The 18,109-nt window shown below is 57.9% G+C and overlaps 1 protein-coding gene across 5 annotated transcripts; it reads right to left on the reverse strand.

Moving 5' to 3' along the window:
- Nucleotides 1-566: 566 nt before the first annotated feature.
- On the reverse strand, nucleotides 567-8,182 carry LOC119852218 (zinc finger protein 92 homolog). Of its 5 annotated transcripts, XR_006278506.1 has the most exons (9): nucleotides 7,620-8,182; nucleotides 6,387-6,513; nucleotides 5,203-5,336; nucleotides 4,264-4,390; nucleotides 3,903-4,001; nucleotides 3,482-3,610; nucleotides 3,110-3,243; nucleotides 2,038-3,073; nucleotides 567-948 (listed from the first exon to the last, which is right to left on the reverse strand). XR_006278506.1 is itself a non-coding variant. In XM_043507096.1 (8 exons), exons 1-8 carry the CDS (start codon nucleotides 7,965-7,967, stop codon nucleotides 2,141-2,143), a joined length of 2,031 nt encoding a protein of 676 aa, XP_043363031.1. In that variant the 5' UTR covers nucleotides 7,968-8,182; the 3' UTR covers nucleotides 567-2,140. The 5 variants fall into 5 exon arrangements, 4 of the variants coding, with proteins under 4 accessions (XP_043363031.1, XP_043363032.1, XP_043363034.1 ...); XM_043507096.1 differs by having other exon boundaries at nucleotides 567-3,071; nucleotides 3,108-3,243; XM_043507097.1 differs by having other exon boundaries at nucleotides 567-3,073; nucleotides 3,482-3,607; nucleotides 7,620-8,181.
- Nucleotides 8,183-18,109: the final 9,927 nt, after the last annotated feature.

The raw sequence follows: 18,109 nt of genomic DNA on the forward strand, positions 1-18,109 counted from the left end.
GGGCCAACCCCGCAGGGCTCCCCCCGGGGACAGACCCGCCCTTATCCCCAGGCACCACCAGCCCTGCAGGGCTTACGGGGCCAGACCCCGGCTCTCCCTCGCCTAGCCCTGCAGGTGTAACGGGGCAGGGGAATAAAGGCTTGGGCAGCCAGGGAGCCCGGGTTACTGAGCAGGCAGTGCACATCTGCATCCCCTGCTTCACCGTCCGTGGAAGGCTGAGTTGCTGGCCGCGCGAAGAGCCCTTTCTCAGACAGTTCCCTGGCCTGTGCTGGTGGAAAGCTATTCTTTCAGCAATTCTGTACCATTACCCCAGGACAGCAGAGAAGCACAGAGCTCCCAGGAGGGGTGGGTCATGCACAGGATGCATGGAGCGACCTGGATAGGGGCACCGCCCTACGGAAATACAGCACGAACTGGAGCAAATCCGATTGACACTTGCCTGGGAGGTGGAGAACCCAGCAAAGCTTCGTGCACAACACAACCGGCTCACAGCCTGTGTTGCACCAAGTTCTCCTATGCCCCCAGGGGACTCATCAGTTTCACAAACGTGCTAGCTACACCTCAGCGGCAGCGAGCGACAACTGGGCTGGTTTATTAGACACTTGGTCTGACAGCGGAAGTGTATTTATGTACCGCGCAGAGAATTTCAGTGCATACACTGCTCGGTCAGCCAGCCGTTCCCTTCCTGCGTGGTGGCACATTTCTCACCTGAGCTGGTGATTTAGTCTTAGTAAAGAAAATGTTCTTTAAACAGGACCCCGTTCGTGCTGATAACACGCCTCGGCCGTCCCTCCTTGCTCACTTGAACTCCAGCATCATTGGAGCCACCAGCCCAGCCCAGAGGGGAACACAGCTAGACCCTGCAAAATGTGGTGTTCCCCGATTTCAGAGGGGACCCAGCAATGGCTCAGGCTCTAGTCCAGCTGAGAGAGCTGCAGCTAAAGCCAGCTTCAAACTGAAGTGGGGAACAAGAGGAAGATTTTGGTTAGATAGTAGAAGAAACTCTCAGGGCAGTGAAGCTCTGGCACAGTCTCCCAAGGGAGGTCATGGAGTCCCCGTCACTGGAGATTTTTAAGAACCTGTTGGACAAACACCTGTCAGGACCAGGCTGGGTTTTCTTGGTCCCGCCTCAGCGCCGGGGTCTGGACTCGGTGACCTCTTGAGGTCCCTTCTAGCCCAGCATTTCAATAGCTCTATACAAGGCAAGAGGGTAATCGGAATGGTGTGACCTTAGGCTGGACGTGCAAGGCTAGCAATGCAGCTAAGACATGCCAGCAGGCAGCTGGGATCACAGGCACTCACTGGTGAGTCAATCCTGGCTGGTTAATGAGACCAGAGACCAGTCAATGGCGCCTCTAGCCAGGCTTTCACCAGTGCGGCTACAGGCCCTTACCAGCAAGCCAGGCTGCTCTCGGCAACCCATGTACTGCGGAGACTCCGGACTGAGGCTGCTGGACAGACTCTCTGGTTCTCTCTGGCTCTCCAGCCCCCGGCTAACGCAGCTTGCTGTCACCATGCACTCCCCTGAAACCTCTCCCTGGACTCAGCAAGCCAGTCTGTGCCTCCTCCACAATGCTGCCTTTTCTCCCAGACGCGGGCTTCGCTGCAGCGAGATCTACCATTCGGGACCCCTTGGCCAGCGCACCGGAGCCATGCGTGCTACCCGGGGCTGACCCGGAAGATTTCTCCTAGGCCCTGCTCTTCTCTGCTAGCTACTGGCTATCGGGGCATGTCTGAGCAGCCTCTCCTGCAAGGGTCGGCAACATCAGAGCTCAGAGAGCAGCCCTGGTTGTGAACGTGCTGCGGGACTTCATCACCAGGAGTCGGGGCCTAAACAATGGGACTAGTGCATCCCAGGGGGCAACAGCCACCCTACATCTGGCAGCAGCAGCACCTGGAACTAGCTGGACGGGAACCAACCACCATCCAAAGGAAAAATCCTGGGGGAAGAGCTTGCACCGAGGAGCCAGAGCTCTGGAGAGTGCTCCCCGCACCAGGGCCGCACTCCCTGGCCGGGCTGTAACCCCGCTGGCGTACCTGCATTGGCAGGGTCATCTACCCTGCCACGTGCTGGGAGACGGGGCTGGGCGTTCTCCCCTGCCCCATGCTGGCAGAGCTGCCCGGGCCCTGCAGCCAGGTTTCATTTGTACTTGGTGAGGGCGCCCAGAGGCTTGCGGGCATGTGTGCGGGAGATCAGCATCTCGTGGATCTGGAGGAACTCGCTGAAGGTCTCCCCATTGCCGTAGGCCGTTGGCAGCCCACCGCCCGCGTGGGCTCTCTGGTGCCGCAGCAGGTCTCCGCGGTCGCTGAAAACCTGGCCGCACTGGCTGCAGGCGGAGGGCTGCTCCTCGGCATGGCTGCGCAGGTGGGTGGTGAGGTTAGTCTTCCAGTTGAAGCTCTTGCCACAGTGGGCACAGGGGAAGGGCCGGGCCCCGGAGTGGGCACGGCGGTGCAGGAGCAACGAACCCTCGTGCAGGAAGCTCTTGCCGCACTCGGGGCAAGTGTGGGGCTCTTTGTGCACGTGGGTCTCCTGGTGGCGCACGAGGTTCTCCTTGCGTGTGAAGCTCCGCCCGCACTGGTGGCAGGCAAAGGGCCTCTCCCCGGTGTGCACGCGCTGGTGCGACAGGAAGGTCTGCTTGGTGCGGAAGCGCCGCCCACATTCGGCGCAGCCATGGGGCTTCTCCTCACTGTGCAGCTTCAGATGCCGCAGGACGCTGCCCTTGCTGCTGAAGGCTTTGCCACACTGGCTGCAGGGAAAGGCGCCCGCCCTGGCGTGCTTGGCTAGGGAGGCCTGGCTGCCAAAGTCCTCCCCACGCTCGTAGGGCCTCCCTCCCACGGGGGTAGCGTGCTCCTCTGTTGGCTTCCCCCACTGCCCAGTGCTCCCCCCACACGGCCCCTCTGCGATGGGGGTTACAGTCACGGCTCCCGTCCCCACGCTGCCCCCCTGGCTCTCAGGTGCTGGGCGGGATCTGCCTGGGGCCCCGTTGCTCTGGGGCTCAGCGCTGGCTGGGGAGTCCCTGACCCGCCTCTCGCCCCACGCGGGTTCATAGTGTCCGTTCCTCACAGGCCTCCCCTGGCCCGGGCACCCTTTGCACTGACTCCGACTCGCGCTGGCTCCGGTCCCGGCCAAGCCCAGGGAAACTCTCGCTGTGTCTCGCTCCGTTAGCATCTCGCTCTGGTCCAGCCCTGCCGGCTCTTCCTCACGACGCATCCCCTCCTCCTCAGCCCCCCGGGTCCCACCACCTGCCGGGAGAGGAGCATCCAGGCGTTATTCCATGTGCCGGTGAGTTGGGGGATCCTGGGGGTAAAGCCGAGCCTGGGGGCACAGCTACAGCCCCCAGGGCCTCTCTGTGGGCAAACTCCTGTGGAAACTCCCCCGGGACCAGTGTCTACAGCATTGCCAGTTCACAGCCTGCCCCCGGGTCCTCCCACATGCGCTGTCCCTGCCCTCGGGTGTGTCTCACCCACACCCACTATTTACCAAGGTAAGGTCCTGTTGTGTCCTTGCTAGCCAGACTTCCCCCGGTCTGGCCCCCTGGGAACTCCCCAGGGCCTGCAGGCTCCAGCCTCTGCCTGCCTTGCAGTGACGGTCTCAGCGTGACGGCGTCTGCTGGAGAGAGGGAAATTCCTCCCAGTTCTGTCTGTATCTCCCACAGGAATGGTCCCCCCTGCTGGCACTGGCCGGAGGGCGCAGAGGGACCCCAGGGGGTCTGCCCCGGCAACGACAAACGCACTGACTGACCCGCCGCTTGAAGCTCAGGCCCATGCCCTCCTCAGCGCCGGGCACCACACTCGCAGGGCCGGAAATGTTCACGAACTGGGCACCACTGTGTCCAACACAACCACGTGCCAGGAGCCAGCACTGGGACCCCGACTCTAGGAGCTTTGCTGGCCTCACTCACCCGTGCCATGGGGACCAGGAACGTGTGTCTCTCTGAGGTTGTATGGCTCTTCCCCACGCTCTAGCCTAGAGACAATCTCCGGTTTCTCCACGGTGTCTCCTGTTCGATGGAAGGCGAGGTTTGTTACGTGCCTGTCAAATGGCTCAGCTAGCCAGCCCACTGACAGGAGTCGAACGTGCACACTGGCTGGCTTCTGTCAGGGCTGGTGTGTTTATGACACACCTGGCTTAGGAAGCCACCAAGTCTCACTGCCTAATTGAGAATAATCGGGGCACGTTCTGCCCACGTTCCAGGAGAGCAGGCTACGAAGCCAGCCCAGGGGTAACAGGCAGGGCCACTGCCCCAATAAAGGGATCTTTACCCACAGAAGTGACCAGCTCGTAATTCTCCTTCATCACGTCCTGATACAGCTCCCGCTGCCAGTCCTTCAGCTCCTTCCACTCCTCGGTGGTGAGATAGACCGCCACCTCCTCGAAGGTCACCGGCTCCTGCAACACAGAACAGCCCGGCTAAGCCACTCCCCAGACTGCTGGACGCAGTAACCCTCTGCTCTCACCCCCGTGGCAGGGCAGCTGGCCGCCTGGAAGGGAAAGGCCCTGAGCCGTCTTAGCCAATTGCTAAAGGAGGGAAAGTCACCTTAGGGAGGCTGCTGCTTTAAGAGCTGGAGCCTGAGGGCTCTTGGGCATGGAGACACCTGAATTCCTTCTCTCCCAGAACAGGATGCCAGCAAGCGCCTCACATCGCCTGCAATGTCCCTGCAATGGGGCAGAGAGTCAGAGCGGCGCCCGCCCTCCACAGCCAGAGAGTCCACAGCACGCAGTGCTTCCCACCAGCCTTTCCCCCCAGGGATCACCCTCTCCTAACAAGCAGCACGGGCTCAGCACGTCCCCAGTTCACTGCTCGCCTGCCAACGCCTTGGCACAGAACGCAGGGCCCAGCCTGCACCAGAGCCTGTGCAGCACCACGGGCCCGGCTGCCAGAGCAGAGAGGGAACAGCCCGGATACCCGGATACAAGTTTACATGCTTATGAGCCAGCAATTAACGGTGCTCATAAAGCAGAAATCAGGGAAGCTCTTCGGAGACAGGAAGCCACAGGCACTGACAGGGGCATTAGGCTGCCTGCCGCTGTTAAAAACGGTTTTCCGCTACCCAAAGGCCTAAAACCTAGCTGGCATTGTGCTGGCATCTCTCTCTGATGCCCCACCCCTTGGCAAACTCTGGGGCCTTTCTCTTGGTCCCCTCTTGCCCAGAGCCTCTGAGTTTCCAGCACTTCATTCTCCTTACCGGAGCGGGTCTCACCTGGTTAGGGGTGTCGTTCCCCTGTGCTGGAAGCATCAGGACTTTTGCTCTCGAGTACTGATGGTCCCAGACACATGGTGCCTTCTCTCGCTTTGCTTTTCTAGCCGGTGCCTTGGGCTTGAGGCCCACAGAGCCTGTTCATGGGCAAGAGAACACTTGCTGTGTCCTGCAGTTCCAAGGGCCTTGCCAACACTCACTGTGCTAGCCAATGTCTGCAACAGGAATTTCTCCTGAGAGCAGCCCCCAGGCTAGTATTTCCTGTGATAGGATACTGGCTGCCTTTCAGACAGCTGTGTCCCGGGCCATCTAGTGCCCACAGACAGCACCCAGCCCCTTTGATTGCACTTGGGAGTGAATAGGCAGTTGGTGCAGGGCACAGGGTACATGCTCACGTCTGCTGCTACTGCATCCTTCACCAGCTCGAGCCCCTGGGAACTGCACGGAGGCAGCTTGGCAGTAACCCAGCCGTGAGGTCACAGGAACCTGGATCACTGGGAACAGTTCTCACTAGCTGATCCTGAGACTCCAGGAGCTGGGTCCAATGGGACAGCAAGCTGTGCCCCAGCACCTCCAGGCTTGGCAGTTCATAGCCCTGGCACCTTTGGCTCCCAGGCAGCAGCTGCCTCTCTGTGGCTGCCCAGCCCTGAAGGCAGCCCCATTGCCAGCAGCAGTGCAGAAGGAAGGGTGGCGATATCGCACCCCATACCACCTTTCCTTCTGCACTGCTGCTGGCAGCAGCGCTGCCTTCGGAGCTGGGCATTCGGCCAGCAGCCGCCCTCCGGCCACCCAGCCAGTGCTTAGTTTGTGCTGGGGCTCAGCGCTAGCTTGTCTTTCATTACACATTAAGCACCGACAGCAAGGCTAGGCACTCTAATGCCAGAGGGTGGGGGGACATGCCCTCCATTAGGAGGCACCCCTGGCTATCAGCATACCCCTGCTGGGATGGCACCAACAAACGGGGGGCTGAAAGCACTGGATCTACTGCCCAGATACACCAGCGCCCTGGACCCAGAACACGTCCCACCATGGAGTATGGCACTGCAGGCCCTTGTCAGGTGAGAAGTCTCCAATGTTCAGCCACACGCCACGCATTCCCCACATACATCAGTGCCAGGGTCCCCAGGCAATGTGAGATCTTGTGGTGTCCAAGATGCTGCTGCTCCTGCTAATAAAGGGATCCTCACCCAAAGATGCCACCAGCTCGTAATTCTCCATCATCACGTCCCGATATAGCTCCCTCTGCCATTCCTCTAACTCTGCCCACTCCTCCGGGGAGAAATAGACCGCCACGTCCTCAAACGTCACCGGCACCTGAAATGCAACCGTGTTGGCTCCAGTCCAGCCAGGCAGAAGCAGGGGTTAGACACGCACAGACTACCCCAGGCATGTATCTAACCTCTCACGACTTACAGCTTATGTTATAATAACAATGATCCCAGCTTGGTGCCTGGGTCAGGCTAAGCTCCCAGGGACGTCAGTGCTGTGGGGGGCATTTTGACCCAAGTGCAGGCTTCAGCTTCATTTTATATTAGCCCCTTTCACACAAGGCTAGTCAGGCTAACAAGCCCGTAGTCCTGGCTACATGCCCCAAGGCATGGAATGCCCAAGGGCTGGGGCTGACCCGGAGTGGGGGAGGGGGATAGGACTGTGGGTCCCCTGGATTTACACTGATGCACAAGGAGCACCTCCAGACAAAACACATCTTACTGCTGCTGCAGACCCACCCCTGAGGAGGTGCAGGTGCCTCTGCATGGGTGTGTCTCGCCACTGGAGAGCCTGCTCATCTGTTAGAGGGTCTGGCTCCCTCCCTCTGTGTGTCTGGCCAGGCAGGATCCCAGAGAAGCAGCTCTGGGGCTGCCCTGAGTTGTGTAGTGGGATCCCACCCCCTAGCACCAGCGTCTGCCCTTTGTATTTTGCCTTGTGGTTGCCAGAAGCCCCTGGAGGTGAGACTTCTCAGGTGGCTCCTCGCTCCACTCCCAGAGAGACTCTGCCAGGCTGGGCTGGCCCTGCAGGCAGGGGGGACCCTCCCCCTAAAGACAAGGGTGGGGCCCGATATTCACACCTGCTGCGGCTCCCACAGCCCCAGCGCTTCCACGCTACCCTACAATAACAAACCTGCCAGCTGCTCCCGGGCAGGGACAAGCAAAGCAGCCAGGTCAGGCCCAAGGCCTGATTCTCGCCCGGCCGCGGCGTGACCGCCCGGGGCTGGAGATGGACCAAGCGAGGCAGGGCGAGAGGTGCCGGGGCCGCCGGCCACACCAGGGACCATCCACGGGCCGGGCTGGGGGCCGAGCGCGCACAGGGCGCCGGGCTCACCCGGTCCCCGCATCCCGGGCTCGGCTCCTTCCAGCCCCACGTCCCCTGGCGCGGGGGGAGCCCAGCCGCCGCCTCCGGCCCAGCCCCAGCCCCAGCCCTACCTGCGCCGGCATGGCCCGCCCGCTGCCTTCGGCTGGCTCCGCTCCCAGCCGCGACGCGCCCCGAATGGCGGCGCGCCCTGGGCGCACGGGAGGGCGCAGGGGCCGGGCCGGACCGGGCCGGGGGAGGCGGCTGCCCGGCGGGGTGGGGGTCGGTCGGTCGGTCGGTCCCCGCTCCGGGCAGCGGGGCGGGAAGCGGTGGGCCCGGCAGACGGGCTGGGCCCCGGGAGCCAGCGCGTGGGGGACCGGTTCCGGGGCGCTCCGGAGCCCGCAGCCGGGAGCTGTAGCGCGGCTCGCTGCTGGGGCTTTGTTCCTGCTCAGTGGGAAGGGCAGAACTACATCTCCCAGCATCCCCCAGTGCGCGGGGAGACCCCGGCCAGCGCCCCGACCGCTCTCCCCGCCGCCCGGCTCCAGCTGGAGTCTCGTCTCCGGGAGCCCCCGGGAAAGGGACCGTCTCCGGGCGTGTGTGTGCAGCGCCGGGCGCAGCGGGGCCGACCCGTGACTGGGTTCCTGGCGCTAGGGGAATACAGAGAAATCATAGTAATAAAGCCTGCAGCCCAGGGAAAGCTGCAGCTCCACAGATCCCTCCCTCCTCCCCACCCCCCCATTCCGGCCACCCTCAGCTTAGGTTTCAGAGTAGCAGCCCTGTTAGTCTGTATTCGCAAAAAGAAAAGGAGGACTTGTGGCACCTTAGAGACTAACAAATTTATTAGAGCATAAGCTTTCGTGAGCTACAGCTCACTTCATCTGTTTTTTCCACCAAATGCATCCGATGAAGTGAGCTGTAGCTCACGAAAGCTTATGCTCTAATAAATTTGTTAGTCTCTAAGGTGCCACCAGTCCTCCTTTCCCTCAGCTTAGGGTTGCCAGTTTTCTAGGCCAGAAAACCCAGACATCCTAGCCCCGCCCCCTCCCCGTGGCCCCAGGCTAGGGGGTGGGGCCGAGGGATTTGGAGTGCAGGAGGGGGCTGCGGGTTGGGGTGTGGGAGGGGGTGAAGGCTCTGGGCTGGGGGTGTTGAGTCTGGGGTGGGGCCAGGGATGAGGGGTTCAGGGTGTGGGAGGGGGCTCTGGGCTGGGGCAGAGGTTGGGGTGCAGGCTGCAGGGGGGTGAGGGCTCTGGGCTGGGGGTGCAGGCTCTGGGGTGGGGCTGGGGGTGCAAGGTTTGGGGTGCAGGAGGGTAGTTTGGGTTTGGGGGGGCACCGGGCTGGGGCAGAGGGTTGGGGCACGGGTTTACCTCGGGCAGCTCCTGCCTAGGAGACGGACCTGCTGGCCGTTTCTGGGGCGCAGCGCGGTGCCAGGACAGGCAGAGACTAGCCTGCCGCAGCGCCACCAACCAGACTTTTAACCGCCCAGTCGGCGGTGCTGACCGGAGCCGCCAGGGTCCCTTTTTGACCAGGTGTTCCGGACACCTGGTCACCCTACACGAGCCGCCTGCTAATCCAAATCCCGGCGATCCCGGGCCCATACCTGCCCTAGAAGAGACCCGCCCCCCAGCCTGCTGCACTTGGGGATCAGAGACGCTCTCCCCCCCGAGAACGCAGCAGGAGCCAAGGACAGGCCAGCACCGAAACGCACACGGCCTGGGCAGGGCCCCTGAAGGAGACAGGGTCTGGGACGCAAACAGGGCCCAGGGAGACACGGCCTCCAGGGAGCTGTGGGGGAAGGGCTCAATGAACGGTGCCAGGAGAGGCGGGCACAGAGACGGGGCCTGCCCCCCAGGTCAGCATGTAGAACTGTGTGGGGTGAGCCGGTCCCACACAGCGATGCAATGAGCTGCCTACAGGCCGAGAGAGGAGCTGGCATGGCTTTGGGAGAAGGGAACAAGAGACCTGTCCCCATAAGTGCAGCCGCTGACTTAGACTTAGCACCAGGGACAGAAATACTGCTGGGTGTGGGAGCCGGGTTGAGCCAGTTGGTGGGAACGCTGACGCGCTCCAGCTACCAGCTGGACAGTAGCGCTGTTCCGGATGGGGCTTTCCTGGGAACATTCTACATTTCAGTCAAACATTTCTTGGGAATTTGTGGAGGTTTTGTCAAAAACAAGAAGGTTTTTTGGCAGCTGCAAAGTGGAATGTTTTGTGCGTACGCTTCCCAGCACTGGCCTTGCAACGACGACACGACCGTCGCCATGGAGTCAAACCTCGTTTTTCCTTGGAAAAAGCTTAGATGAAAAAGGTGTGGCCAGCTCTAGACACGGGGGGACCGAGCTCCGACCCTGTACTATGGCCTGCTGGGAACTGTGGTCTTTCCTCCCTACCTGACGAGGAGCAAAGTCATGTCTTACTCCTCCCCCCAGGACTACCAGGGCCACCCAGACGGGGGGAGGGCAAAGGGACAGTTTGCCCTGAGCCCCCCAGTTGAAAGAGCCCCCAACCACTGTGCCCTGGTGCAGCATTGGCCTATTAAACCCAGGGTTGTGAGTTCAGTCCTTGAGGGGGCCATTTAGGGATCTGGGGCAAAAATTGGGGATTGGTCCTGGAGGCTGGACTAGATGACCTCCTGAGGTCCCTTCCAGCCCTGATATTCTATGATTCTATGAAACCAGGCTGCGATGCTCAGAGTGGGGAGTTGGACCCAGCCCCACAGGTCAGGAGCCACAGCTGTGCAGGGGATTCAATCTCCAAGCCCCTGACCCCAGGGCCTCCCTTCAGTGGTCACATTTTAGGAGGGTGCGTGGGGGGGCTCAGTTTCAGATTTTGCCCCAGATTCCCCCAAAACCTCGGGGCAACCAGGCCTTGAGGACTCTCAGCTATGAGATCCCAGGGGTCTTGAACCCTCAATAACTGGGCCCTGCTGTCACCCAGCGCACTGGCTCCACTGGGATCTCATCCCCTTTGCCAGGATAATTGAGATCTCCCCCAACCCCCAAGTTACTGGCCCTGTGCATTTCAGATGAGTCTTTGGTCTACACACCTGGCCACAGTAGCCATCTCCACCCGAACAGGTGGAGCCCTGCCCCCGTCAACATCTCTTGTGCTGCCAATGAGGCTGGGTAACGCAGAACCCTGCTAGCATCTCAGGGCCTCACCTAGGGCCCCCTGGAACCAACAGGGGTCTCTGCCCTGGCTAGCACCGTCTCTGGCTCACACCCAGTGTGAACATGTCGCTGGAGCTGGGGGAGCACAGGGAGGGCACTAGGAGCTGCTGGAACAGCTGCAGTCCCACTGCCCATGCACTCTCGTGGGCTGGCCTCCTGCAGGGATGGGGGGATTGGTCTGGGACCCCCAAACGCACACACCTTAAACTAAAATCATTGGCTACAGGATTATCGTTCATTTATTGTGTGCTGTTCTGATTAATTAACATGTCATGTAGAATCATTGTATGCTAAATAAAGTTCAGCTGTAGGAGAGAGGTAAATAGTGGTGTCCCCCAGGGGTCTGTACTGGGCCCAGTCCTATTTAACATATTCATAAATGGTCTGGAAAATGGGGTGAACAGTGAGGTGGCAAAATTTTCAGAGGATACAAAACTACTCAAGATCGTTAAGTCCCAGGCAGACTGCGAAGAGCTACAAAAGGATCTCTCCAAACTGGGTGAGTGGGCAACAAAATGGCAGATGAAATTCAAAGTTGATAAATGCAAAGTAATGCACCTTGGAAAACATAATCCCAGCTATACGTATAAAATAATGGGGTCTAAATTAGCTGTTACCGCTCGAGAAAGAGACCTTGGAGTCAGTGTGGATAGTTCTCTGAAAACATCCACTTAATGTGCAGCGGCAGTCAAAAAAGCAAACAATGTTGGGAATCGTTAGGAAGGGGATACATAATAAGACAGAAAATATCATATTGTCTCTATATAAATCCATGGTACGCCCACACCTTGAATACTGTGTGCAGATGTGGTCGCCCCATCTCATTAAAGATATATTGGAATTGGAAAAGGTTCAGAGAAGGGCAACAAAAATGATGAGGGGTCTGGAACGGCTGCTGTATGAGGAGAGATTAATAAAACTGGGATTTTTCAGCTTGGAAAAGAGGCGACTAAGGGGGGATACGATAGAGGTCTATAAAATCATGACTGGTGTGGAGAAAGTAAAGAAGGAAGTGTAATTTACTCCTCATAACACAAGAACTAGGGGCCACCCAATGAAATTAATAGGCAGCAGGTTTAAAACAAACAAAGGAAGTATTTTTTCACACAGCGCACAGTCAACCTGTGGAACTCCTTGCCAGAGGATGTTGTGAATGCCGAGATTATAACAGGGTTCAAAAAAGAATTAGATAAGTTCATGGAGGATAGGTCCATCAATGGCTATTAGCCAGGATGGTGTCCCTAGCCTCTGTTTGCCAGAAGCTGGGAATGGGCGACAGGGAATGGATCACTGGATGATTCCCTGTTCTGTTCATTCCCTCTGGGGCACCTGGCATTGGCCACTGTCAGAAGACAGGGTACTGGGCTAGAGGCATAGGCACCGACTTCCCCTCTTTCCCATGGGTGCTCAATCCCCTTCTGTTCCTGGCCCTGCCCTTCTTCTACCCCTTCCATGAGGCTCCACCCCTGCCCTGCCTCTTCCCACCCCAAAGTCCTCACCCCAACTCTGCCCCCTCCCTGCCAATATTCCAACTCCTTCCCCAAATCCCTGCCCTGGCCCCACCTCTTCCCCTGAGCACACCATGTTCCCCATCCCTCCCAGAGCGTGCTAACGCTGCCAAACAGCTGTTTGGCGGTAGCTGGGCGGGAAGCGCTGGGAGGTGGGCGGAGGAGTGGGAACAAGGCGCGCTCAGGGGAGGAGGATGGGGTGGGGGTAGGGGGAGCTTGGCTGCCGGTGGGTGCAGAGCACCCACTAATTTTTCCCTGTGGGTGCTCCAACCCACAGAGTCAGTGCCTATGGCTCAATGGACCTTTGGTCTGACCCGGCATGGCTGCTCTTACGTACAGAAGTATAAGACTGATCAGTCGTTGGAAGGGATAAGTATGTATTAGGTATCTGTATGTCTACACTATTAAATTAGGTCGATTTTTAGAATTCAATTTTATACAGTCAATTGTGTATGTCCACACTAAGCGCATTAAGACGGCGGAGTGCATCCTCACTCCCATGGCTAGCATCTATTTATGGAGCGGTGCCCTGTGGGTAGCTATCCCACAGTTCCCGCAGTCTCCACTGCCCATTGGAACTCTGGGTTAAGCTCCCAATGCCTGATGGGGCAAAAACATTGTCGCGGGTGGTTTTGGGTACATGTCGTCAGTCACTCCCCTCTCCATGGAAGCCACGGCAGACAATCGTTTCATGCCTTTTTTCCTGGGTTACCCATGCAGACGCCATACCACGGCAAGCACGGAGCCCACTCAGCTCACCGTCACTGCTGCTGTTGTGGGCAAGTCTACTGTGGGGGCTGCTGTGATCCAAGTAGCCAATGCTATAAAATCATTGATGTTTCGTTATCAAGGGTAGTGACTCTGGGAAATGTGCGGGCCTTTTTAGATTTTAGGTGTATCATATTCCTGTCCTTTGTCGCTGGTGAAGAAGTCTTGCAGCTGTACATTCCAGTCCAGCTGGCGCCGTAACACCCCATAGCACTTCTGTGGTTGACACATGTAACAGCTCCAGGGCTCTTGCTCTTTTGCCTGGGCCTAGGTACCTTGCCCCACCAGGACCTCCAAGCATTTGACACAGAAGCACCTGCAGCAGCTGGCATTGCTACACAGCAGGTGCTCCTGGTGCCTTTGCAGCAAACGGTGCAGTAGGACTGGTAGCCGTTCTCGTCGGACATGTAGCTTGGCCAGGGGTTCTGGGAACGTCTTCCCTGCCTGGCTCCTAGCAACCTCCAGGGCATGGTGTACAGCTCCACCGCTTCTGCTGCAACTCTGCTCTCCTGCGAACTGGAGGCTCCTGCCTCAGGCTGCTCTCCCAGACAGCAGCACCGCATGGTCGCACCTACCCCAGCCTACCTCTTGCTCTCATGGCTCATGAAGCCTGGACAGAAGTAAGGAGCAGTTCAGCTATAGGCTGAGCAAGTGCAGAATGGTGGTAGAATGTGCCTTTAGATGTTTAAAAGCTCGCTGGCGCTGTTGGTCAGACCTCAGTGCAACCAACATTCCCACTGTTATTGCTGCTTGCTGTGTGCTCCATAATACCCGTGAGAGTAAGGGGGAGACGTTTAATGCGGGGTAGGAGGTTGAGGCAAATCGACTGGTGTCTGATATTGAGCAGCCAGACACCAGGGCGATTAGAAAAGCACAGCAAGGCACGCTACACATCAGAGAGGCTTTGAAAACCAGTTTCATGACTGGGCAGGCTTCGGTGTGACAGTTGTGTGTGTTTCTCCTTGATGCAAACATGCCCCCTTTGTTGATTTTAATTCCCTGTAAGCCAACCACCCTCCCCGCTTTGAAATAAAGTAACTACTGTTTTGAAACCATGCATTCTTTCTTTATTAATTTTTTTTAAAAAATTGAGATAATGGACAAGGTAGCCTGAGTGGGGTGGGGGAGGAGGGAAGGACAAGACCACATTGCTTATTGTAGCCACACTAAAAATCAAGCTGTTTGAATGACAGCCTTCTGTTGCTTCAGCCATCCTCTGGAGTGGAGTGGCTGGGTGCTTGGAGCCTCCCCCCTGCATTCTTGCGCGTCTGGGTGAGGAGGCTATGGAACATGGGGAAGAGCGTAGGTGGTTATACAATGGATGCCACTGGGGTCTGTGCTCTTGATGGCTTTCCTGTAGCTCCAACAGATGCTTCATCATGTCCATTTGCTTCCCCGTTAGCCTCAGCATCACATCCTACCTCTCCTCTTCACGCTCACTTAATTCTTTCCTGGCCTCTGCCACTGAATGCCTCCAGGCATTAGGCTGTGCCCTATCAGTGTGGGAGGACTGCATGAGCTTGGAAAACATGTAATTGCGAGTGAGGTTTTTTTTGCCTTCTAATCTGTGATAACCTCAGGGATGGAGATGATGGGGGAGCGTAGAAATATTCTACGCTCTACGATTCTGGGGGGACTGCACGGTCACCTGTGCTGCTGAGTGCTGCTGAGTTCCCACACTAACCAAACAGGAAATGAAATTCAAAAGTTCCCAGGGCTTTTCCTATGTAGCTGGCTAGTGCATCTGTCATAAATATAAAAGGAAGGGTAACCACCATTCTGTATACAGTGCTATAAAATCCCTCCTGGCCAGAGGCAAAACCCTTTCACCTGTAAAGGTTTAAGAAGCTAAGGTAACCCCACTGGCACCTGACCAAAATGACCAATGAGGGGACAAGATACTTTCAAATCTGGAGTGGGAGGGAACAAAGGGTCGTCTGTCTGTGTGATGCTTTTGCCGGGAACAGATCAGGAATGTAAGCCTTCCAACTCCCGTTAAGTTAGTAAGTAATCTAGCTAGAAAATGCATTAGATTTTCTTTTGTTTAATGGCTGGTAAAATAAGCTGTGCTGGAGGGAATGTATATTCCTCTTTTTGTAACTTAAGGTTTTGCCTAGAGGGATTCTCTGTTTTGAATCTAATTATCCTGTAAGGTATTTACCATCCTGATTTTACAGAGATGATTCTTTTACTTTTTCTTTAATTAAAATTCCTCTTTTAAGAACGTGATTGATTTTTCATTGTTCTCAAGATCCAAGGGTTTGGGTCTGTGTTCACCTGTACAAATGGGTGAGGATTTTTATCAAGCCTTCCCCAGGAAGGGGGTGTAGGGCTTGGGGGGATATTTTAGGGGAAACAGTCTCCAAGTGGGCTCTTTCCCTGTTCTTTGTTTAACACGCTTGGTGGTGGCAGCATAGGGTTCAAGGACAAGGCAAAGTTTGTACCTTGGGGAAGTTTTTAACTTAAGCTGGTAAGAATAAGCTTAGGGGTTTTTTCATGCAGGTCCCGACATCTATACCCTAGAGTTCAGAGTGGGGAAGGAACCTTGACAGCATCGGAGTTCAAAGTGCTGTCCAGAGCGGTCACAATGGAGCACTCTGGGATAGCTCCCAAAGGCCAATACCGTCGATTTGCATCGGCACGACCCCAAATTCGACCCAGCAAGGTTGATTTTAGTGCTTCTCCCCTCATCGGGAAGGAGTACAGAAGTCGATTTTAAGAGCCCTTTTGGTCGACGGAAGGGGGTTGGTTGTGTGGACGCAGTCATTTTTAAATAGGCCTAACACGGCTAAATTCGACCTAATCCCATAGCGTCGACCAGGGCTGAGTGAGCAGGGATGAAACGCAAGGCCTGTAGGCTGAGGCTGCAAGAATTTAGCTTCACTATTTTAGGAGTTGGAGCTAAGAAATGCCAACAGAAGTAAGTGACCGAAGAATGACCCGATGCCCTGAGGTCGGGGGAAAAGAGGAACCAAGTGGTGATATTGTGAAAAAATCAGCCGGAAGATTAATTTTAATTGAAAAAATGTTGTTGGGGCGCATCTGTCTCCACCATGTGCCTGAACTATGGGATGCAGGCAGTGATGAGCTGCCAAAATCTTAACAACCAGTTCCCTATAAAAAGTTCTGATTTAAGGGATGTGCCTCTGTCCTGCCCCCTCCCACCCCCCCTCCGGCTCCATCCTGTCTCCCAGGCTCTGTCCTGCCCCCCTGCCCTCCCCAGGACCGTTCTCCATCCCAGGTGCCTGCTGGTGGCGCAGGAGTCCTGCAGCCCTTGCATCAGTGGGGTCGCTCCCGGCATGTGGGGCGGCGGCTCCCTGCAGGCAAAGGCTGCCCGACTCCCACCGCGGGATGTGAGCGCCCCTGAGCAGCAGAGGCTGGGCAGCCCCACAGCGCAGCAGCGGGAGAGACTCGGGGGGGGGGCTCGCCCCAGCACTTCCAAGGCAGAGGAGGCTGCTGCTGCCAGGGGCCTGGCTCCCCGGCCCTACGCGGCGCCCAGTCACATGGTGCATGATCTCCCTGCCCAGTGCAGCTGATCGTGCTTCCTGGGCCGGGCAGGAAGCAGCATGGAGCTTGGCCACGGCTGATGAGCGAGGCGACATCGGATCGGCCTCTGTCCGCGGGGTCCCGGAGCGGCTGCCCGGAGGGCTGCGCAGTGCAGGTACCAGCCGCAGCGTGGCCCCTGCCCCAAGACAGGACATGGGGCCCTGCAGCTCTTCCATAGCCTCGCGCCCCGCAAACAGTGCTGCTCCATGCACCCCCCTCTAGCACCAAGCCCCTTCTCCAGCCAGGGCCAGCTCCAGGATTTCTGCTGCCACAAGCAAAACAATTTTTGGCCGCCCCCGCTTTTTTTTCATGCCCCCCCGCCCCCGGCTCTGCCCCTTCCCAACCCCTTCCCCAAATCGCCGGCCCCACCTCCTCCCCCAGGCGTGCCACATTTCCCCCCCCACATTGCTTCCTAAGGCTCCCCCCTGACACCCCCTGCCCTAGCTCACCTCCGCTCCACCTGCTCCCTCGACCACACCACCTCTCCGCTTCTCCTCCTCCCTCCCAGGCTTGCCGCGCCAAACAGCTGTTTGGCGCACAGCAAACCTGGGAGGGAGGGAGAGGGGAGAAGTGGACCGGCGGCGGCGCGCTCAGGGGAGCAGGCAGGGATGAGCTGGGGCAGTGGGGGCACATTTTGAGGGGCAGCATGGCCAGAGCCGGAATGCCGCCCCAGAAATGTGCCACCCAAAGCACCTGCTTGTTTTGCTGGTGCCTAGATCCGGCCCTGTCTCCAACAGCCCCCTTCTATAACACTGAGCCCTACACCATGTACCCTCCCTAGCTCCACGAGTCGGGGCCCTCTTGGCCTGGGGGGTGCCCCAGGGGCGCCCCGTTCCCCATCCCCTGACCACCCCCCCAGAACCTCCGCCCCCTCCAACCGCTCCCTGCCCCTTATCCAACCCCTCCTCCCAGCCCCGGCCCAGCCCCCTTACCATGCTGCTCAGGGCAGCGTGTCTGGATGCCACGCGGCCCGCTGGAGCTCGCAGCCTCCCCTCACCATGCTGCTCAACGCGGCAGGTGCTGCAGAGCTGCCCAGGAGCAATCCAGAGCGCTGGCGCCGGTGGCGTGGCACCCTGAGGCTCTGCAAGAGGGGGGAAGGCGGGGGAGGGGCCAGGGGAGTCTCCTCGGCCTGGAACTCAGGAAGCCCTAACAACCGGTTCTAAAACTGCTTCTAAATTTAACAACCGGTTCCCATGAACCAATGGGAACCGGCTCCAGCTCACCACTGGATGCAGGTTGTGCATCAGTGCTAATGAGAATAAAGAGAACCCACACAGCCTATAGAAATTGGGGTCCCTTATGTCTTTAGGGGACACCAGATCAAGAAGAAAAAAAGAGAGCTGACACTTTCATGCACATGTGGAGAATGTGGGAATAGGCAGAATCTCATTATAGAAAGGGGGTGCCCAGAGCGGGAAAATGGGGCTTCCCATGCGAAAACTCCAGCAGAAACCATCCCTCTACTAGTGATCAATCCATGAGAGACCCATCAGACCCTAACTTTATCCAGAAGGATGCGCCAGGGTCCCCCACCGGCTCTCACCTTCCCCCAGCTTCGCCCCATTCGCCTCTGCCCTGCACCCTGGGGAGTCAGTACAGGCCTGCACCGTCCTGGGTTGCAAACCACAGTGGCCTG

This window comes from Dermochelys coriacea, chromosome 2 (assembly GCF_009764565.3).
Source record: "Dermochelys coriacea isolate rDerCor1 chromosome 2, rDerCor1.pri.v4, whole genome shotgun sequence".
In the NCBI taxonomy this organism is placed as follows: Eukaryota; Metazoa; Chordata; order Testudines; family Dermochelyidae; genus Dermochelys; species Dermochelys coriacea.

Bases quoted from the DNA above. Each gene is read 5' to 3' on its own strand.
- LOC119852218 (XM_043507096.1), bottom strand. From the start codon at position 7,967: ATGCTGGGAGATGTAGTTCTGCCCTTCCCACTGAGCAGGAACAAAGCC. The intron at 6,514-7,619 runs GTAGGGCTGGGG...GTTGCATTTCAG, and splicing joins GGCGGGCCATGCCGGCGCAG to GTGCCGGTGACGTTTGAGGA. The intron at 3,244-3,481 runs GTAAATAGTGGG...CTCTCCCGGCAG, and splicing joins CACAACAGGACCTTACCTTG to GTGGTGGGACCCGGGGGGCT.